General features: G+C 46.7%; 1 protein-coding gene across 3 annotated transcripts; it reads left to right on the top strand.

Moving 5' to 3' along the window:
• The first annotated feature begins 750 nt into the window (after positions 1-750).
• LOC129201446 (uncharacterized) lies at positions 751-20,366 on the top strand. 3 transcript variants are annotated; one of them, XM_054812743.1, is made up of 4 exons: positions 751-917; positions 1,414-1,455; positions 3,156-3,317; positions 4,002-9,497. In XM_054812743.1, exon 4 carries the CDS (start codon positions 5,589-5,591, stop codon positions 6,756-6,758), a length of 1,170 nt encoding a protein of 389 aa, XP_054668718.1. In that variant the 5' UTR covers positions 751-917; positions 1,414-1,455; positions 3,156-3,317; positions 4,002-5,588; the 3' UTR covers positions 6,759-9,497. The 3 variants fall into 3 exon arrangements, 1 of the variants encoding a protein (XP_054668718.1); XR_008575412.1 differs by lacking the exons at positions 751-917; positions 1,414-1,455; positions 4,002-9,497 and adding an exon at positions 20,263-20,366 and having other exon boundaries at positions 2,339-3,317; XR_008575413.1 differs by lacking the exons at positions 751-917; positions 1,414-1,455; positions 4,002-9,497 and adding an exon at positions 12,770-12,803 and having other exon boundaries at positions 2,339-3,317.
• Positions 20,367-20,568: the final 202 nt, after the last annotated feature.

Here is a 20,568-nt window from a genome sequence, read left to right as displayed (position 1 = left end):
GAGAGTGTTTTGCCCAAACCAACTCCGTGAGCCCCAAAATCCCTGGCCTGCCAGAGTGGAAGAGCAGGATGGTCTTTACCCTTGCAGTAAGACTTCACTAACACACAGCACTTTTGGCGATGGAGTGATACCCCGTGTCCCTTTTTCATCACAGGAGCATGGCAGGGTGCTGGCTCAGCACTGCTTCGCAGGGGGCCATCTCCTGACTGGCCGCCCTCGCTCTCTGTGCCGGGGTGTCACTCGTGGGGTGAGGCACGGGACAGGATGGCCTCTCGGTTTTTGAGGAAAAGACCCTTTCTTTGGGGCTTTCCTCTGTGTATTCGGAGTTTTATGCATCCAGGCAGCCTCATCTGGCAGTGCTATGTGTCTTAATATGTCATGTGATTGGTGAAGTTCTTGGAAAGACCAACATCACTTTTAAGTGCTTTAATTCACCAGTTCCCAAGATGACACAGACACTTTGATGGCATCTGAATGTCAGGACTCAGTAAAAGCCAGGACTTAGGATCCCAAGGATTTGTTTAAATTTTATTGATTTTTGTAATTTTTAAATTTTGTGGGTGTTTTTTTTTTAATTAAGTTTTAAATTTTAATTTACTCGGGAGAGGCACCCCTCGGGGCCCTCACTCCCCCCGGCGGCGGCGGGCCCACCCGCGGCGCCAGGTGGCGCCATGCCGGCGTGCTCGGCCGCGGGTCCCGGTGCCGAGTCCCTGAGGCAGCCCGCCGCCACACCGCCGGGGGGCCCGCCGAGACACCGCCGGCACCGGGGGCCTGCGCCGGGCGGCTCTGGCCGCCGCGGGGGTTTGGGCAGGATTCCTTATCCCGGCACGGCGGGGAGAGGGGCCAGTCAAGGGCCTCCCCGGGGGGGAGGCTGTGGCTTAGCAGCCTGCTGCTGGCTCGGAGAAGCTGAAGTGCGGGTAAGGGGCACTTGAAGTCTTAAGGTTGTTTTGGGGAGAAGGCAGGATCTGGGGGTGTTGGTCATTTGTGAGTGTAAGCAAGCTGTTGCTTTTCAGCTGGAGATCCACAGAGAACTGGATCACATTGGTTCAAAACCGGTGGAGAATTTGTGGGAGAAACTGTCTGTATGGTGGGTCTGCTTTAGAAAGATAGACTTTGCCTTTGATGCCATTGCTATTGGGAGAGGGGAGAGAAAGGGGAGAACAACTGCTTTTTGTTTTGTGATATTTTTTTTAATTGGAAAGAAAATTTCACCTCGTTTTACATGTGCACATACCCGCAGTATTCTTTTCCAGCCCCTCTGCTCCTGCGCTCACACACCGTGGTGGTGGCTGCCATTACCTGCTGCCTGTTCAGGCCTTGTGCTTTGCTGTTTTGTTACCGATTTTAGATTAAAGCCTCACACTGCAGGTTTCCCAGGATCAAATTCTGCCTTCCTCATTGCCTCCCCTCCAGGCAGTTTCTACCAAGCTGGAGCAGTTGATCAGTCACCAAAAGGTAAAAGACCTTCCTTGTATGATGGTGGAGCAGAGAAGCTGTGTGGAAGAGCACGCCCAGAGGGGTTTGTGCTGTTCCTTCACAGCCCACTTCGATGTGCAGTCTTCCCTCATCTTAGCCACAGGCTCATGGTGTGCCAACACAGGGACGTGAAGTGTCCTACATCAGCCTATTTCAAAACAGTTTAATCTTGTTCTGAAGTGTTTATGTGATGCAGTTTCCTCTGCCATATAGAACCTGATGGGTGTTCGCCTGGAGTGGGATGTCCAGCAGCATGAGATGAGTGATAAACACTGTTTTTTCTTATACTCTGAGTAGTGGTGTCTGCCTATGCTCCAGTTTCACCATCAGTCCAACTGGTGTCACTGCCACCAAGAGGAGCAGCCCACTCCTCACTTGCTGACACTACCCGTTGTGTGTGATTGTGCACTGGAGTGTAATCAGTGATCAGATCCAGCTGAGAGCCGGGGAAAAAAAAAAAGGAAGGGATGCTCGTTTTCATTGGGATCAATTCCCTGCTCCAAACACTTGACTAAGCAAAACAGAGGACTTGGCCTGGGTACAGGAACAAACAGCATGGGCAAGGAGGGAACACAGTGTCCACATCAGCTAAAACTGCTACTGGAAAGTTGTGTGTCAAAAGGTACCCCGAGGGTTCCTGACATGAAAGTTGTTGGGACGTAATTTTCCACATCTAGATATTCCTGGACTTACCCCGTGAGCTAGAAATGGAGGAGCTGGTAGTGGTGATAAGAACACACATTCACAAAGTGTTTTTTCCTTGAAATACATACTCACAACTCTTTTTACGGGAAGGGAAGGGAAGGGAAGGGAAGGGAAGGGAAGGGAAGGGAAGGGAAATACCCCAAACCAAAACCCCAAAACATGTCAGTTTTTAAATATATTGCCATTCTATTTCTGGATTGTTTTTCTAGTGCTGCACCATTAAATGGAGAATTCTTTTCCACTTCCCTTTCCCCTCCCTCCTTCCTGTGGCAATATACAGATGGACCTTAAAGAGATAGAGGGGAAAGGTGCCCTGTTGATTCTTGTGAAGATGTTGCTTTTGTTCTTGCTTTGTCACTAGATTATAAGATGAAAACAAATGTTTCTTTTCTCTGCAATGCACTGTATGGCCTGTCTAAACATAAGGAAACCAGCACTTCTGCAGAGAGTGCTAAGTTTCATCTGAGGCTGGAGACATCTTTATCATGAGATAGTTGCATTGTGGTAGATACTTTAATGAAACCTGCATCCCAAGTCCCACAAAATCACAGTTCAGAATTTAGTTGACTTCTGTTTCCATTATAAACTTATGATTTCCAAGATTCTCTAAAATTATTAAATGAATGAGTGAAAAAGGTGGGGGGAGCATGTGTGTTCATCTGCCTGCCTATCTTTCCTGCATGCAAAACAAATGCACGCCCATTTGTTTCAGAAAAATAGTTTGCTAAAGATCTATCTACCAGCCAGTGGTTCACATGTAGGGAATACCTTTTGCAGAAGCTTAAATGCTCTATCTCATGAGTGAAAATATAAATAGTGTCCTGGTTTCAGCTGAGATAGAGTTAATTCTCTTTCTAGTAGCCTGTATAGTGCTGTGTTCCGAATTTAACATGAGAATAATGTTGATAACACACTGATGTTTTTAGTTGTTGCTGGGCAGTTGTAGTGTCTACACTAAGTCAAGGACTTTTCAGCTTCTCACACCCTGCCAGGTGCACAAGAAGCTGGGAGAGCACAGGCAGGACAGCTGACCCAGACTGGCCAAAGGGATATTCACTACCATTGAACATCATGCTCCGGACAGAGCTGAAGAAGCTCAGAAACAGACTGGGCATCGAGGGTTTTCTTCATATGTGGTAAGCAGTTGCATTTGTGCATCACTTGTTTTATATATATATTGTTATTGTTGTTGTTGTTATTCTCTTCCTTTGTTATCCTATTAAACTGTCTTTATCTCAACCCACGAGTTTTGGATTTTTTCCATTCTCCTCCCCATCCCCTTGTGGGGGGAGAGGTGAGCGAGCGACCTCGTGGTGCTTAGTTACTGGCTGGGGCTAAACCACGACAGTCCTTTCTGGCGCCCAACATGGGGCACAAAGGGTTGAGATAACAACAGATCTGACCAGAGCATGTTAAAACAAATTTATTATACCCATTTATTGCATTAGTTTAATCATCACTGGTCATACTGTTGTTTTAGTTGTTCTCACAGTTGTTCTCAGATTTGTGTTATGTAACACCTTACTTGCCATATAGACTGGTTATCAGTCTTTATGTGTGGTTTGTCACCTCTAGGTGTTGGATTAAGGTTATTGCTGTGCTGTTTGCTCTACTGTTGGCTTATGTTATGATAAAATCATTGACAGTCAGACCAGTTTGGTATCTGTATTCAGTGGAGACGGAGCGACAGCAATGGCTTAATCTTTGCACTTTGGGAGCCATCTGTTGGAAGCTATTAATAATTACACTTTTAACTTTTTCTCCTTGGAGAGCCAATATGTGGGGGAGACACCTTCTTTCACCTTCCCTTTCTTCTCCAGGCTGATTACAGTAGCTCTTGAGAATGTTGAATATCCTTAGGATGTTCAGCCCAGCACGCTTCTATTGCTAAGTCTCCTGAATATGGTTCAGGTCTTCCTGAGGGTTAAAGAGCTATTTAAGAACACTACCCAGAGATCAACCCCTGCAACAGGTACTGCAGCTACTCCAACCCCTGTGACAGGCACTGCAGTTACTTCAACCCCATGACAAGCACCGCGGTTACTCAAAACCCAGCAATAGGCACTGCGGCTATTCCAACCCCGGTGACACGCACTGTGGCTACTCAAAGCCTGGCAATAAGCACTGCAGCTGAAACAGAGAACTGACCCATACCAGTATCGGTCTCCCCTATACACAAGAAGAAAAGGACACAAAAGTCAACTTGTTCAGTAAAGGATAATGAAGCAGGGCCATCACAAGAACAGGAGGAAGAGACAGCACCAGAGATAACCACCTGATCTCTATCCCTGAGTGAGCTGCGAGATATGCAAAAAGATTTCAGTCATCAATTGGGAAGGCACCTTAGCACCTGGCTGCTCCAATGCCAGAATAACTGGGCCAGTAGCCTGGAATTAGAGGGTAGGGAAGCCAAGAAGCTGAGATCCCTGTCTAGGGAAGGGGGCATTGACAATGCGTTTGGAAAAAGGACACAAGCGCTCAGCCTCTAGAGCCAACTCTTGTCAGGAGTGACGGAAAGGTATCCCTTCAGAGAAGATGATGTATGTCATCCAGGCAAGTGGACTACCATGGAGGGATGTATCCAGTACCCAAGGGAATTAGCTGTGCAGGAGATGGTTTACTACGACCTGGACAATGTTCAGTTACCCACAGATCCAGATGAAGTCCGATGTACCTGACCCATGTGGTGGAGGTTTGCACAGAGCGCGCCACTGCTGTATGCCAAATCATTGGCAGTGCTGGCCTGGAAAGACGAAGAGGCATCAATGGTGAATGACATGACTGGCCAACTCTGGCAATATGAAGAAAATCTCACTTCCTCCCTATGGGCCTATGTCTCAGCCATGGAAAGACTGTTTGAAAAATCCAAAAACCTGTTTGAGAAACTGTCCTGGGAGGTCCAGCAGCACAAAGAGGATATGTCCAATTCCCTGCTTGTATGGACCAGTACCTCAGCTATTAGGAGTAAGCGTTCCTCTGCTCAAGAGAGAGGATATAGAGGGTACACACCATGAGGTATCCTGTGGTTTTACCTGCGTAACCACAGAGAGGACATGAGGAAATGAGATGGCAAACCTACCTCGACCCTAGAGGCACAGGTATGTGAGTTTCAAGGAAAAACAATCACAAAAGGGGATTCTTCCAGGAAAATTGCTGCTTCAGTCTCTAGTGGGCAGTTCCACAGACAGAGTAGGAGGACTGATCTTATTTCTGATCTTATGGAAGGAGCTTCTGATTCATATTTACAAGAAGTGAGTAACAAGGATGGGATTCAAACCCACATGCACCACACAAACCCATTTGTCAGTAACAAATACGATGACAAGGACTAGAGGGGCCCTGCCTCCAGCCAGGTGGAGGAAAGGGACAAACGGGTTTATTGGACTGTGTGGATCCGATGGCCTGGCATGTCAGACCCACAGGCGTATATGGCTCTAGTGGACACCAGCACACAGTGTACCCTAATGCCATCGAGCTATAAAGGGGCAGAACCCATCTGTATTTCTGGAGTGATGGGGGGATTCCAACAGGTAGCTGTACTGGAAGCTAAAGTAAGCCTAACTGGGAACGAATGGCAAAAGCACCCCATTGTGACTGGCCCAGAGGCTCTGTGCATCCTGGGCATAGACTACCTCTGGAGAGGGTATTTCAAGGACCCAAAAGGGTACTGGTGGGGTTTTGGCATAGCTGCCTTAGAGATGGAGGAAATTAAACAGCTGTCTACCATTCCTGGTCTCTCGGAGGACCCTTCTGTTATGGGGTTGCTGAGGGGCAAGGAACAACAGGTGCCAGTCACTACCACAGCGATGCACTGGGGGCAATACTGCACCAACCAAGACTCCCTGATTCGCAACCATAAGCTGATTTGTCAGCTGGAGAGCCAGGGAGTGATCAGCAGAACCCGCTTGCCCTTTGACAGCCCCATATGGCCGGTGCAGAAGTATAATGGAGAGTGGAGGCCAACAGTAGACTATTGTGGCCTGAATGAAGTCACGGCACCCGTGAGTGCTGCTGTGCCAGACACTCTAGAACTTCAATACAAACTGGAGTCAAAGATAGACAAGTGGTATGCCACAGTTGATATCGTGAATGCGTTTTTCTCAGTCCCTTTGACAGCAGAGTGCAGGCCACAGTTTGCTTTCACTTGGAGGGGTGTCCAGTACACCTGGAATCGACTGCCCCAGGGGTGGGAACACAGCCCCACCATTTCCCATGGACTGATCCAGACTGCACTGGAACAGAGTGAAGCTCCAGAACGCCTGCAATACATAGATGACATCGTTGTATGGGGCAACACAGCAGAAGAAGTTTCTGAGAAAGGGAAGAAAATAGTCCAGATTCTTCTGAAAGCTGGTTTTGCCATAAAACAAAGTAAGGTCAAGGGACCTGCACAGGAGATCCAGTCTTTAGGAATAAAATGGCAAGATGGGTGTCATCAGATCCCAATGGATGTGACCAACAAAATAGCAGCTATGTGTCCAGCAACTAACAAAGAGGAAACAAGCTTTCTTAGGCATTGTGGCTTTCTGGAGAATGCATATCCCAAATTGCAATATGATCGCAAGCCCTCTTTATGAAGTGATGCGGAGGAGGAAAGATTTCAAATGGGGCCCTGAGCACCGACAAGCCTTTGAACAAATCAAACAGGGAATATTTCATGCAGTAGCCCTTGGGCCAGTCCAGGCAGGACCAGATGTAAGAAACGTGCCCTACACCGCAGCCGGGAAGAACGGCCCTACCTGGAGTCTCTGGCAGAAAGCACCAGGGGAGACTTGAGCCCGACCCCGGGGGTTTTGGAGCTGGGCATACAGAGGATCCGAGGCCCGCCACACTCCAACTGAAAAAGAGAGATTGGCAGCATATGAAGGGGTTTGAGCTGCTTCGGAGGTGGTTGGCACTGAAGCACAGCTCCTCCTGGCACCCCGACTGGCAGTGCTGGGCTGGATATTCAAAGGGAGGGTCCCTTCTACACGTTGTGTAACTGATGCTACATGGAGTAAGTGGGTTGCACTGATCACACAGCGGAAACCCCAATCGCCCAGGAACTTTGGAAGTGATCATGGACTGGCCAGAAGGCAAAGATTTCAGAATATCGCCAGCAGAGGAGGTGACACGTGCTGAAGAGGCCCCACTGTATAATAAACTGTCAGAAAATGAGAAACCATATGCCCTGTTCACTGGTGGGTCCTGTCGCATTATGGGAAAGCATTGGAGGTGGAAGGCTGCTGTATGGAGTCCTTCACAACAAGTCACAGAAGCTACTGAAGGAGAAGGTGAATGGAGCCAGTTTGCAGAAGTGAAAGCCATCCAGCTGGCTCTAGACATTGCTGAAAGAGAAAAGTGGCCGATGCTCGACCTCTGTACTGCCTCATGGATGGTGGCCAATGCTGTGGGGCGGTTACAGCAATGGAAGCAGAGCAACTGGCAGCGCAGAGGCAAACCCATCTGGGCTGCCCCACTGTGGCAAGATATTGCTGCCTGGCTAGAGAAGCTACTGAGGCTTCTGAGTAGTCAGGGCACTGAGGAACATCAAAACAACCACCAGGTAGATCAGGCTGCTCAGATTGAAGTGGTTTAGGTGGATCTGGACTGGCAACATACGGGTGAGTTATTTATAACTTGGTGGGCCCATAACACCTCAGGCCATCAAGGAGGGGATGCAACATTTAGATGGGCTCGTGATCAAGGGATGGACTTAACCATGGACACTGTCGCGTAACTTGTCCATGAATGTGAAACGTGCTGCAGTCAAGCGAACCAAGCTGTTAAAGGCTCTGTGGTATGGAGGATGATGGCTGAAATACAAATATGGGGAGGCCTGGCAGATTGATTATATCACGCTTCCACAAACCCACCAAGGCAAGTGCTAGGTACTTAAAATGGTGGAAGCAACAACTGGATGGCTGGAAACACATCCCATACCCCATGCCACCACCTGGTACACTATCCTGGGCCTTGAAAAGCAAGTCCTGTGGTGACATGGCACCCCAGAAAGAATTGAGTCAGACAACAGGACTATTTCCAAAACAACCCTTATAGACACCTGGGCCAAAGAGCATGGCATTGAGTGCACCAGCCTCTGGGAAAATTGAACAATACAATGGACTACTAAAGACTACACTGAGAGCAATGGGTGGTGGGATCTTCAAACATTGGGAAGCACATTTAGCAAAGGCCACCTGGTTAGTTAACACTAGGGTGTCTGCCAATCGAGCTGGCCCTGCCCAGTCAAAACTTTTGCATACTGTAGAAGGGGATAAAGTCCCATAGTGCACATGAAGAATACGTTAGGGAAGACAGTCTGGGTTAGCCCTACTTCAGGCAAAGGCAAACCCATCTGTGGGACTGCTTTTGCTCAAGGACCTGGGTGCACTTGGTGGGTGATGCGGAAGGATGGGGCAGTCCAATGTGTACCTCAAGGGGATCCAATTTTGGGTGAGAATAGCCAATAAATTAAATTGTATAGTGTTAATTGCTAAATAACTCTGCCATTGTACATCATCACTACTACAATTGCTATATACTGTATCAATGGTATTACAGTAAGAATCACCCAGACTAATGAAAAATGAACTTTGATGAAACCGAGCAAAGTGCAACAATGATGGAACTAGAATTGGCTTCAGCAACAAGCAGCCAGTAGTTTTGAGATTGACATGTTCAACCCGCAGACCGTAAGCATGGACCACACCAGATATATCGGATATGAGGTGCAGATACAGCATTGCAACAATCCCACACCACTCACCATCTCTTCTGCCCTGAGAGACTCTTATGACGGAGCCCAAAATGATGGACTAAGTGAACTCAATGGACATTTTAGAGGGATGGCCCATAGACTAAGGGAATGATATCTGTGTGTACATACCAAAAGACAGGAGAAGTGATGGTGATTAATTGGAATGTATTGGGAAGTATAGGACCTGGGCATGACATAGATGGTATGGAATAAGGGGTGAGTACTGTCCTGGTTTCAGCTGAGATAGAGTTAATTCTCTTTCTAGTAGCCTGTATAGTGCTGTGTTCCGAATTTAACATGAGAATAATGTTGATAACACACTGATGTTTTTAGTTGTTGCTGGGCAGTTGTAGTGTCTACACTAAGTCAAGGACTTTTCAGCTTCTCACACCCTGCCAGGTGCACCAGAAGCTGGGAGAGCACAGGCAGGACAGCTGACCCAGACTGGCCAAAGGGATGTTCCCTGCCATAGAACTTCATGCTCCGGATAGAACTGAAGAAGCTAGCTGGGAGGTGGAATCGCTGCTCAGAAACAGACTGGGCATCGAGGGTTTTCTTCATATTTGGCAAGCAATTGCATTTGTGCATCACTTGTTTTATATATATATATATTTATATATATATTGTTGTTATTTTCTTCCTGTCATCCTATTAAACTGTCTTTATCTCAACCCATGAGTTTTTTTCCATTCTCCTCCCCATCCCCTTGGGGCAGGATGGGTGAGTGAGTGGCTGCGTGGTGCTTAGTTACTGACTGGGGTTAAACCACAACAAAGAGTTTTTAAGGAGTGAAAGCTTTGAATAGACTTTGTTTTTTAATCCAGGTAATGTTTGTTGCTGAGATTTTGTTACAGTCACTTGTAAGTTGGGATCCTCTGTTTTCAAATTTATAATATGGCAGTTGTGGCTGCCTGACTTAGGAAAGAGCTCTCCTTGGGCAGACAGGAGTACCAGAACGGGCACTGGTTTTGTGAATAGGAATACTGAGGATACATGGATATTGACAGATGGGAAATATTGAGTATAGCTTGGCCAGAGTCGTGAGTGCACTGGTAGGAAAAATCCAAGTCCAAATTAATACACTTATTTAAACAGTTAAGCAAAACTTAAACCTTGAAAGTATTCACACTAACAGTCAATCACGTTTCTCATTTAGCAGTTGCATTTCTCCACAGGATGTTCCTGAAAGTTTGCAGAGAAATAGCTTTGGCTTTTATTTAGAGCTAATTTTTTCTAACAAAAATAACCTTTATACTTTTCTCTTGCTTTAGCATAAGTCTGGAAAATCTTGACTCCTGAGCACCAGATGGGTTAATGCAATAACATTTCTTAGCAAAACAGCTGATAGTGGCCAGGTGCTACTCAGACTAGTGCAGGATGCCAGTGACCCTCTCCCCTCATCTCAGCATTTTCAGATGGCAGTCATACAGCCCCAGAGGCCAAGCCGTAGAAGCTAATTCACTGCCCAAGGCATCTGCTCCTTGGCAAGCTCCGTGGGCATCTGCATAGGTGGCTTTGCATAGCTTTTCTTTCCATCACATGGCCAGGAACCTGGGGGCACAAGAGGGGGACCTGCTTTGCTGGTTTTTTTCTTTTGGTTTTCTGGAGCCTCCTGAATAAACCGAGAGGCATTTTCTTTATAAGGAATTGGCTGTACATCCCATATGTCCCTCTATTGTTCATGCTGGGATAATCTGCGCTGAAACAGGATCTTTGTTTCCGGCGCCCCTGTCTCTCTCCCTGTATGGAAGCTGAAGTCATAACCCTCTCCAGGCGTCCTTAACGTTGGTTACTCTAGAAGCAGTTGTGTTTTTGAAGACAGCTGTTTATAATTTCAGGTCTATGAGGGAATGAGTGACAAATTTAAAGAGGCAATGCTACTTGGGAGACTTTACCCTATTTGCTGGAAAGAAGTAAGGAAAGTTTGGGGAAAATAAAACAGCTGGAAGGCAGGGAGGCATCACAAGAAGTGGGTAGTTGCAAAATTAACCTTATAAGGGAATAGCTGCTTGGCCTTACCAAATTTAGAGGACTAGACCTAGCAAGGAGTACTAAATGATTGTGTTTTGCACCAGCTTGGGGCAGGAAGCAGGATGAAACAGTTTTGCAGTTCTTGTCATAAGCTATGATACATCATGTGCTATATGAGTTTTTTTAAAGTACAGAAAAAAGAAGGCCTCCCCTGTTGTCATTCAGCAACAGGATGGCAACATTCACCTTTCCTCCTCCTTCCGCAGGCTCATCTTCTGTCAAACACCTTTCCTCCCTCCTTTCGAGGCTCAGCTCCCCTTGTTTTCACTGCAGGTTACGCTCAGTCCCTCCCAATCCATACGGTGAGGTGATAGGTGGCAGAGGACGTTGGGGTTGTGTGCTTTGTGGTTTTTATCTGCTGCTCTTTGCTGCTTAGTGGGTGTTCCTCATGGCTTCCCAGTGTTGCTGCCCTGGTGTGGGACCTTCACGGGCTGCAGTCCCTCAGGGCTGTCCCTGCTGCAGTGTGGGTTGCCTTCTTGAAGAGTGCATCTTCAGTCATGCCCCCAACACTGTCTCCCCCCACACCCTCCTAATGCTGCTCTTCACATACCTCCTCACATGTCTTCTCCATGTTTCCTCTGCATGTCTCCACCCGTCTTCAAAAACGTCTCCTCACTCAACTCCTTTCCTAATGGCTGCTCTCCACGCTTAAGTATGGCTGAGTGGAGGCGCCATGTGCTCCTTTGGTTGGAGTTTTGGCTCACTGTGGGCTGGTCCCACCTGTTTCAAAGCCATGGGATGCAACTATGACTGGCCCAGGGCAGTTGTGCCCTCCTTCCACAGAGGGCACCCCCACAGCCCCTGCCAGTTTTGCCCAGTGCACCTCCTTTTCCCAAACACTGCCAGTTTTGCCTAATGTACCTCCTTTTTGTCTCTGCCCAACAACCTGCCCATCTCCTGCAGTGCACTGCTGCCTTCTACCTCTAGATTATCCCAGGTTTTACTTGCAAGGAACGCTACTTTTAAAGTACTGGTGGTTATCTGGTATGAGTTAGATACGGAAAATATGTAGGTTTTTTTCCCCATTAAACCCTTGTTCCTGGAATCACGTGATTAAACTTCCACTATATTTTTAATGTAAACTCATAACTCTTGTGCTTAAAGAGAAAGTCTTGAAAATGTAAACTGTAGAAGGCAGATAAAAAAAGAAATATTATGGGAATTATTTTCGTCTCTTAGCTTTTGGAGCCAATTCATAATGTGTGAGCCCTAAGAGTTTGCAATACCATGGAAGGAGCTGCTTCTCCATTGTGTCCATATCTACAAAACTATAATAACCTCTGTAACTCTTTTGTGTTACATCCCTACCAAATATGTTAGTTTACATTTCAGCATATTTTTGTCTGTTTAGATCACAGCCTACATTGCTCTACAAACTACTATTTGAACAGATACATGCACAGTGGTAAGAACAGACTTGCTGCAAAGCATGGTCTGCAGCAAGGAAGAAAAACCTGGATTTAAAAGAAAAACTACCACTGATGTTGCCCTTTATAGAGAGTATCATGGGAAATGAAAATGCTCAGAATCTCTGAAAGTATAAGGTCTTAATTTTGAGTCTCTTCTGCAAGAAGTTTTTCTTAAGAAATACCTAGCTCTGCATTTTCCCCCGTAACTCTATCTTTACTTTCCTTCGGCAAGTTCAAAAGTTTCTTAATGTGCTTGTCAAGCATAACTCAACTGTACCTCATTCAGGGAGATATCACTCATTTCAGTCCTGTAATTTAATAACTGCAAGACAGCCAAACCTGTCATCTTTTAATGCTAAAAGCTATTTACATCAGAAACCATTGATCAAGAAATTAATTTCCATTCCAGGGGTGACCACAGCTACGCTTTAGACTTCCTGCAGACATGGACAGGGGTGTTTTAAGTCAATGTTTTGCCTTTGAGATTTTTGTCACATGTTGGAGCCTTGACCACCCAAACAGTATACACCTAAAGTTTACGTGCTGTAGCAGTGTACATAACTGTAGGAGTGTATAAAGGAGGAGACATGCACTGGGCTGCTTACTACTGCCCCTTTTTGCTGGAGAGAAGAGCACTGTAGCTCAGCTTGGGGCCTCGCAGCAGGGTAAGCCTTCGTGAATGAACATGATGTTGTCGCATTTTCCCTGCTCTTCCTTGGTGGGGTTGTTATGACGCTACCTGTGGAAGCAGCCTCCAGACAAGGAAGGTTTGCTTTCCTTTATTCGCTATTTAAAACCAACCTGAAGGGATATTTACTTGTGATAGCCACAGGGGTGTGGCAGCCTCACCTTGTGTTTCTCTTAGGTTCCTTGGCCTCAGCCTCTGTACACCTTCAAATGGCAATGCAATCCTTCCCTGCGGATGTGAGGGGAGATGGGGAAAGATTGGCATGGAGAAGGGCTGCTGAGAACTCAGCTGAGCTGCTGCAGGACCACTTTGAAGCAGTTTCAGCACATCCACTCAGTGAGATACATCTGTGTAGTTCATTTGGATGTGCAGAGGGGGAAGTCAAGCTTGAAGCTTAAGCCTGGAGCTGTGTGCAAGTACGCAAGGTGTGCTTTTGAAGGGTGGAGAAACCACCTTGAAAGCTTATGTATGAAAATGTAGGGCTAAATTTGCCACTCCTGGTCAAGGCTAAATGCATTTTAATATGTTCTTAAAATTGAGACATTTGATTTGACATGGTTTAATGGATTTGTGTGTCCTCAGTCTGCCATGAAGTGACTTAAAACCAGTAACATCCTAAAAGTAAAAAGACCTAAAAGAAGAAGAAAAAAATCTCAATAGATTATGTCTTTTCTTAGTCTTTAGTTAGTCAGGAACTATTTCCTCTGTGCAGTAGGTGTGGTCCATTACAGAAATAGAGAGCAGGAGAAAAAGCTTTTCAAATATTAAGACTGAAGGGGGCCATACTCTCCTGAGTATTATATGCCCTGACAAACAGATCATTAGTTCCAGCTTCTGGAGTCAATTAAATACGGAAAACAATCTGGGTGCTCATATAAAAAAGAAAAAGTATGCAAGGGCACGCTTTGGAAACTTTGGGAAGTTGAAGTCAGACTCCCAACTTCTGAAGCCCTGATTCATGGTTCCTGAATGTGTGGGATTGCTGATGTGGTCAAAGGTTTGACCCTCGAAGCATGAAAGGCAAGTCACATCCTGAGGGGTCTGTGATGAGACATGTCTTGCTTGTGCAGCACACTGGAAGCCCAGAAGCTCTACGTTCCCAATGTATGTGTGTGCATGGGAGAGATGTCCCCATTTTGTTAATTCTTTTTTAACTCCTTGATAGCTATCAAAGCACCAGTTTCTACCCCTCACTCCTTCCATCCAGACCTTGCAGCAACATGCTGTTATTTTCTCCCCAGTCTGGGACTCAGCTGCAGATGTCACCTGGCTCTTTCACGTTCTTGCCAATGTCCAAGCTGTTCCCAAGCAGTAGTCATCAGAGGAAGACTTCTTTTCCAGGGGCGGTTAAGTGACTAACCCAAGATCAAACAGCGGGGCAGTAGCGGAGGCAGAAACTGAAATCAGGTCTTCTGACTCAAGTTTCTCTTGGCTGCAGTCTCCGGGTTACATGGCAGAACTCATTTGTGCTGTAACTTTCAGCAGTTGCTGAGACAAAACTTCATTTTCTTTCCCCAAGATAACGTATCTGTGTCATCCTATTCTCTGCCTACTAGGAAGCAGCTTCTTAGCATTTGACTTTAAAAAGGGAAGGCAAGCAGGAGATGTTTCTAAGTGGTTTCACTCTTTTGATCGATGAGAGAGGTGAGCCAGAGTGTGTTCCAGTGACCTCCTGCTATATAAAAGCTTGGCCTGCCTGACAGGACTTCTGGCTGCTGAGTAGCTATGAGTCACAGCCTTTACCGCTTGGATTCGATGCGGATTTTTACATCAGACGCTGCGGAAACGAGGTGGCCTCTCAAATATTTGCATTGCTTGGCAAGCTAGGGTAAACGGGGGTGGATTCAGGAAGTTCTGGCAAGGGCAAGCACAGCTGGTGTTAAGGTCTTTGCAGGGCTCCTTTGTGTGTGTGTGCATGTGTGTGTGTGTTTGTAGGAAAATAGTGAGGCCCCTTGATTTTTTTCCAGCCAGGGTTCCTGGGAAAGGATGAGTAATCTGGAGATTTCCTGTGACTTTTGCAGTGAAGAAAAAAAAAAAACACATCACCTTCTGAGGGAATCTTCTTGGATCTTCCACCATCCCAGTTTTTCCCTGAACAGTACGGAAAGCCTCTCTGGAGTCAGCGCTGCTTTATCACTGCTCAGCGACTGGTGGATGCTGCTCAAAAGCAACTTGAGCTGTGCTGTGCAAATACTGTTCTCTGCCCTTGTTTGCCTGGAAAGCTCAGGATCCGAACTGTACAATTCCTATTGCTTCCTTGTGCATGTGCTTTGGGAACTAAAGTATGTGTAGGGCGCGGGTACCAGTGGTCAAGGTGTGCCTGGCCAAGGATGCTGGAAGCGTTTCCCTTTCATGTCTGAAAGCATCAGCTCTGTGAGGGAGGGACTATGCGGCCGCGGAGTGTTCTGCACAGCACCTAGAGTGGCTGGGTTCAAGTTCACGACTGAGTCAGCTGGGTGCTACTGCAGTGCAAATGAGTAAATAGTAATGACAGAAGAGATGTGGGGGTTTCCTGTTGGCTGAGGAAGAAAGGAGTGAGGTACCTCAACTCTGAGGTTATTGCTATTTATTATTTGACTTGCAATACTGCCTGCAGGCTGCCTTCAGGGACAAGGGCTCTGTCATGCAAGGTACATGCATGCAGCAAAGGCAGAGCCATTCCCCACCCTGAAAAAGGGCATTCTCCAACTGAGCTGTTTGAGCTCTTTCAGAGCAGGGATACTGAGATGATACAGAGGCCAGAGGGTAAAGCGAGGGATGTTGCTGCAGCTGAGCGCCATGCATAGGCAGTTTAGACATCGGGTATATGCCCAAAGGACCTGCTTCCATTATTTCTAGATGCTCATCACCCCTATTTGGCCACAACTTTCTCTAAATAGTATTTCTTGATGTGTGCTTAGCCATTTTATGTTCCGAGTGCTTTACAAATATTATGTAATTAGGAAAATAACTCTCTGTTTGCACAGGCAATTGCACAACCACATGTTCAAAATTCATCCTTTGGAAATGTAGCCTCAACTGAAATTTCCTTATCTGCTCCTCACTCTCCCAGCTGCTCTTCCCAAAGTGATTTTTAATCTCCCCAACCCCGTAACTGACTGTGATGATGGTAATAAAATAAATACAGCTTGGGCAGATAAACTGCTTGCCTCTGCAGTGTAAAATAAATGTGAAGTAAGGGCTGGTAGGGAGTACATGTTTTGGATTCCAGTGTCAGTCCATTTGCTAAATACACTAGCTTTTAGTAGAAGAAAATCAGTGCAAAACAAACAGCCGCGTCCCCCGGTGCCTGAACTCCAGTTGCTGATGATAGAACCGAGGGCTCAGGAACAACCCACGTAGTTGCATCACTTTCTCACAAGCCTCAGTGTTGTGCCAGACTGGGGCCGGGGAAGGATGTATCCCTCCAACTGCCTGTACAAGGCATGAGCCATTGGCACAAAGCTCAAGGCTTATCTCCCTACCCAAATCCAGGGTATTTTTGTTTAAGTTTTTTTCCCCCCTCTCTCTCAAAGGTTAAATGGTTCCCACAGGGTGCAAGGAAGGGTTATTGAAAGCAGCAGGTCCACTTTTGAATATTGCACTTCTGGTAAATCTCTGATCCAGCATCTAGTGGTTAACCACTGATACAGGAAATGACATTTAACGTTTTATCACTCAGCCAGAAATGGAAGAACAAGGCAAGTCTGTATGTGGTGAAGATGGATCATTGCCTGCTACCTTCCCCTTAAAGGCATATCATGCCATTTAAAAGGAAATGTTTTTCGAGCCGGGACTTTTTTCTCTCTTTTGTGTACCTTTCTGCTTAAGGCAGACTGAAAACCTGGAAAACAAATCCCTTTCTTCCCCTCTCCCTGAGGTTTTGCCTGTTAAAATAGGGGTGATGGCCTTATAAACAACTTAAATCCTCTTTCCTGCTCTCTTGTGTCTTTTGGAAGTGTATCCCAGGCCCTGGAGGAAGCTGGGGAGGGGGAGGGATGTGAAGGGGGTGATGGGTGAGGGGAAGAGGAACCGGTCATGGAAAATTCAGGTTTCAGTAGGTGGCACTCTCTGCTCTGACTCAGGGCACAGCCTGCCCCTGGCATGATGTGCTGTGTTTGGTCGAAGCGATCGCGAGCAAATGTGCTAAAGCGACAAAGGAAGAAAAGAAAACAGTAAAAAAAATAATATATATATATATATATATAAAATAATTCGTCAAAATGCGGGGCCGGAACTTCAGCAAGTATAAATTGTTGTGGTTTATTGATTTCAGTGTAGCTGCATTGGTTTACAGCAACGAGCACCTGCCTGTTGTCAGCCCAGGCTAACCGCAGCAGCCGTGCTTTCTGTCTGAGCTGCTAAAACTTCGTCCGATTACAGAGTGCATATTCAGGAAGAAAGCAAGCAAGCTCCGAAGTTAAATTGTATGTCACAGTCCAGCTAAATCTGGAAGGGCTGCCAAATCGGCCTATATAAATCCTAACAGTTTCAGATGCTTTCATCATACGTACTGGGGTTAAAAAAAAAAAAAAAAAAAAAAAAGAAAAAAAAGAAAGACTGAAGCGGTGAGGCACTTTGCTCCTGCAAATAGGATATGTGGGCAAATGCTTTGGTTTTTCTGCTCTTCCTGAGGCCATTTTCACCTAATGACACAGCGTGAGATGTTTTCCAAAGAGCAAGCTTCATAGATTGCCAAAACTTTCCTGGAAGTGAGCACAGAAATACATTAGAAAGCAAAATATTAAAGGTAGGCCAGCCCTCCTGATCTGTGTGACTGCATAAGACGATTTTCATGTGCCCAAGAGCCACAAGAAGTGAACGCTTCAGAGTGCCGGTGGGCAGTGGCGGCAGCAGAGACCTCCGTGAGAAGTTCAAAGGCTACCGATGAGGGCAGCTCTCCAGAAGTCCTGCTGCTTTCTGGCTTGGCTGGAAGTGAAGCTGGATGAGGGGGTGAGCACTTGGATGCTGGAAGGCTGGATTGCTCAGTCCCACAGCAAGGACTCCACTAGCCAAAACCTGCTAGCACAGCCCTCCTATAGCTTAAGCACCGGCTCGCTCAAACTGCTGGAGAGCCATCTTTGCAACATCACGCTGGTAGATCAGGCAGAGGAAATCAAAATATCTGTGACCTAGAGACAAGCTCAGATCTGTGTTCAGATGGAGGTCTGATGTGTACTGGTGTGAACTGGAAATGGGGAGTAAGGATCTGCAGTAAAAAGGTCAGTGGACATCAAAAAGGAGTAAAAGAGAAAAATGTGGTTCCAGCTCTCAGTACACTTGCTGTTCAGTTAGAGTGTCGGTTCTTTCTTGCTGCTAATTTTCCTTTTTGGTTGTGGAGTCGGTTGAATGCAGGATGCAAAGTGAGAAAGCTGTGGAAGCTGCTTGGAGCTTGCGGATGAGGGCCCTGCAGAAACACACGTGCATCAGTCACAAAGAGTGAAGATGCACGTGCATTCTGGAACCAGATTCTCAGCCTTTAACGCTGCATGTTTTTCATACCGTTGCGATGTATTTTGTACATCCAAAAGCCCACCCTGCTAAGGCGTCCTGGTCTGTGTAGAAAATCCTCATCTCTCCAGCCTTGTAAAGCAGTTGGGCACTGGTCCTGCCAGAAAGTCTGCAGAGACTTGAGCAGGTCTTTGGCTTTTCTGAACGTTTGCCAGCAAACAGCGACTGGCAGGATCAGGGCCTTGAGCTACACCTTGGGAAGTGCTGCTATTTATCTCTGCACTTGATTGCACCCAATTACTTGCTAAGAACACGTTCTTTGTAAAAAGATCTGGAGTTGGATCCTTCTCTCATTGTGACTCTGCCAGCTGCCGTCCCCAAAGCTATATTTAATCAGACAAGCTTCCCCAACCCTGCCAAAAAAACTCGTAACAATTAATAACAATAAAATGAAGGTAGCCTGGATAAATGAATCGTGCTGGCTCTATAAATCAGCGGCAAAGGCTGCTAGGGAAGATCAGCGCTGCATTGTTAATGTGCTGTCTTCCATTTTGCTATAGCCTCGGTCTCCTGGTTCACACTCGGTCCCTTTACGCTGTTGTGCTGCCAGTCTCCATGCTGCCTGTCGCAGGTAGGCTGGCAGATGGGCACAAGCACCTCGGCACAGCGTGTTGCTTTGATCCGTCTCGTTGCAGATGTGAGGTGGGTATGAATGATCCTGCTTATGTGCCCATCGTGTTGCACTGCTAAGTTCATTAATTCTGGGAGCCGCAAGATGACAGAGAGCTGCACCCAAAGTAGGCTTGGTGGTTAGGTTAATTCTCGACACTGTCATGTTGCAGCCTCTGGTGTGATGATTTGCCTGCAGGCATATGCGTCCCTGCGCTGTGATGCTGTCAGAAGTTAAGCCGTGTTGGGATGGATCAGAGCGTGGACAGGAGGCCTCCAAGGACAGGCTGCCGAAGCCATTTCAGAGAGCATCCCATTAAGCAATAGGTGGTACTGTGCACTCTGCCAGCGCTGCCACGGCGTGGTGCCGGGCAGATGCTGAACTGCCCAAAGTTTCCCTGCCCGGGTGCAAGCTATTCTTGCCTTGACCACATGTGGTAACAAAACATTTCCTGGCAATTTTATTGAAAAAAAAAGAAAAAAAGAAAAAAGCATAGGGTCATGAGTCTGAAGGTACTGTCCGGGCTGAGTCCCAGGCTGGGTATCTGTGTTTGGTTTGCTTCTGTATAGACTTCTTCCTGCTGGACAACATAATTCTCCTCAACCCCAGCCCCAAACTGTTTGACAACATTGCTATTGGGCTGTTATGCCCTTCTCCAGAGCTGGAGGCCTTCCACTGGTGGGGAGTTGCACAGTTTTCAAGATTCTGCGAGGAAAGATAAATAGGGAACGGAAAAAAAGAGGAAAAGACAGGAAAGAAGTAAATGAGAGTATTGGGTCTGGCTGAGATGGAGTTCATTTTCCCCACAGCAGCCCTCACAGTGCTGTGCTGTGTATCAGCAGCCAGCAAGGTGTTGGTAACACACCGGTGTTGTGGCTGCTGCTGAGCAGAGCTGGCACAGCACTGAGGCTGTCTCTACAACATTTCCCACACACACACACACACCCCAGTAGGCTGGGGGTGGGCAAGACCTTGGGAGGGGACACAGCCAAGACAGCTGACCCCAACTGACCACAGGGATATTCCATACCAAATGATGTCTGCTCAGCAATAAAAGCTAACAGAAAGGAGGAGGAAGGGGGGGCATTCGTTATTTATGACATTTGTCTTCCAGAGCAACCACTATGCGTACTGAAGCCCTGCTTCCTGGGAAGTGGCCAAACGTCACCTGCTGACGGGAAGTGGAGAATAACTCTTTTGTTTTCCTTTGCTTCCACGTGTGACCTTTACTTTTGCTTTATTAAACTGCCTTTATCCTGACCCACAAGGGTTTTTTTCCATCTTATTTTTCTCCCCCTCCTCCCCATCCTGCTGAGGAGGGGAGTGATGGAGTGGCTTGGTGGGCACCTGGTGTCCAGCCAGGGTCAACCCACCACAGTCCTTTTTGGCATCCAATGTGGGGCATGAGACAACAGTTTTG

This window comes from Grus americana, chromosome 1, assembly GCF_028858705.1.
Source record: "Grus americana isolate bGruAme1 chromosome 1, bGruAme1.mat, whole genome shotgun sequence".
NCBI classification, from domain to species: Eukaryota; Metazoa; Chordata; class Aves; order Gruiformes; family Gruidae; genus Grus; species Grus americana.
The sequence above is the reverse complement of the archived record's forward strand: the minus strand, read 5'-3'. Positions and strand labels throughout refer to the sequence as shown.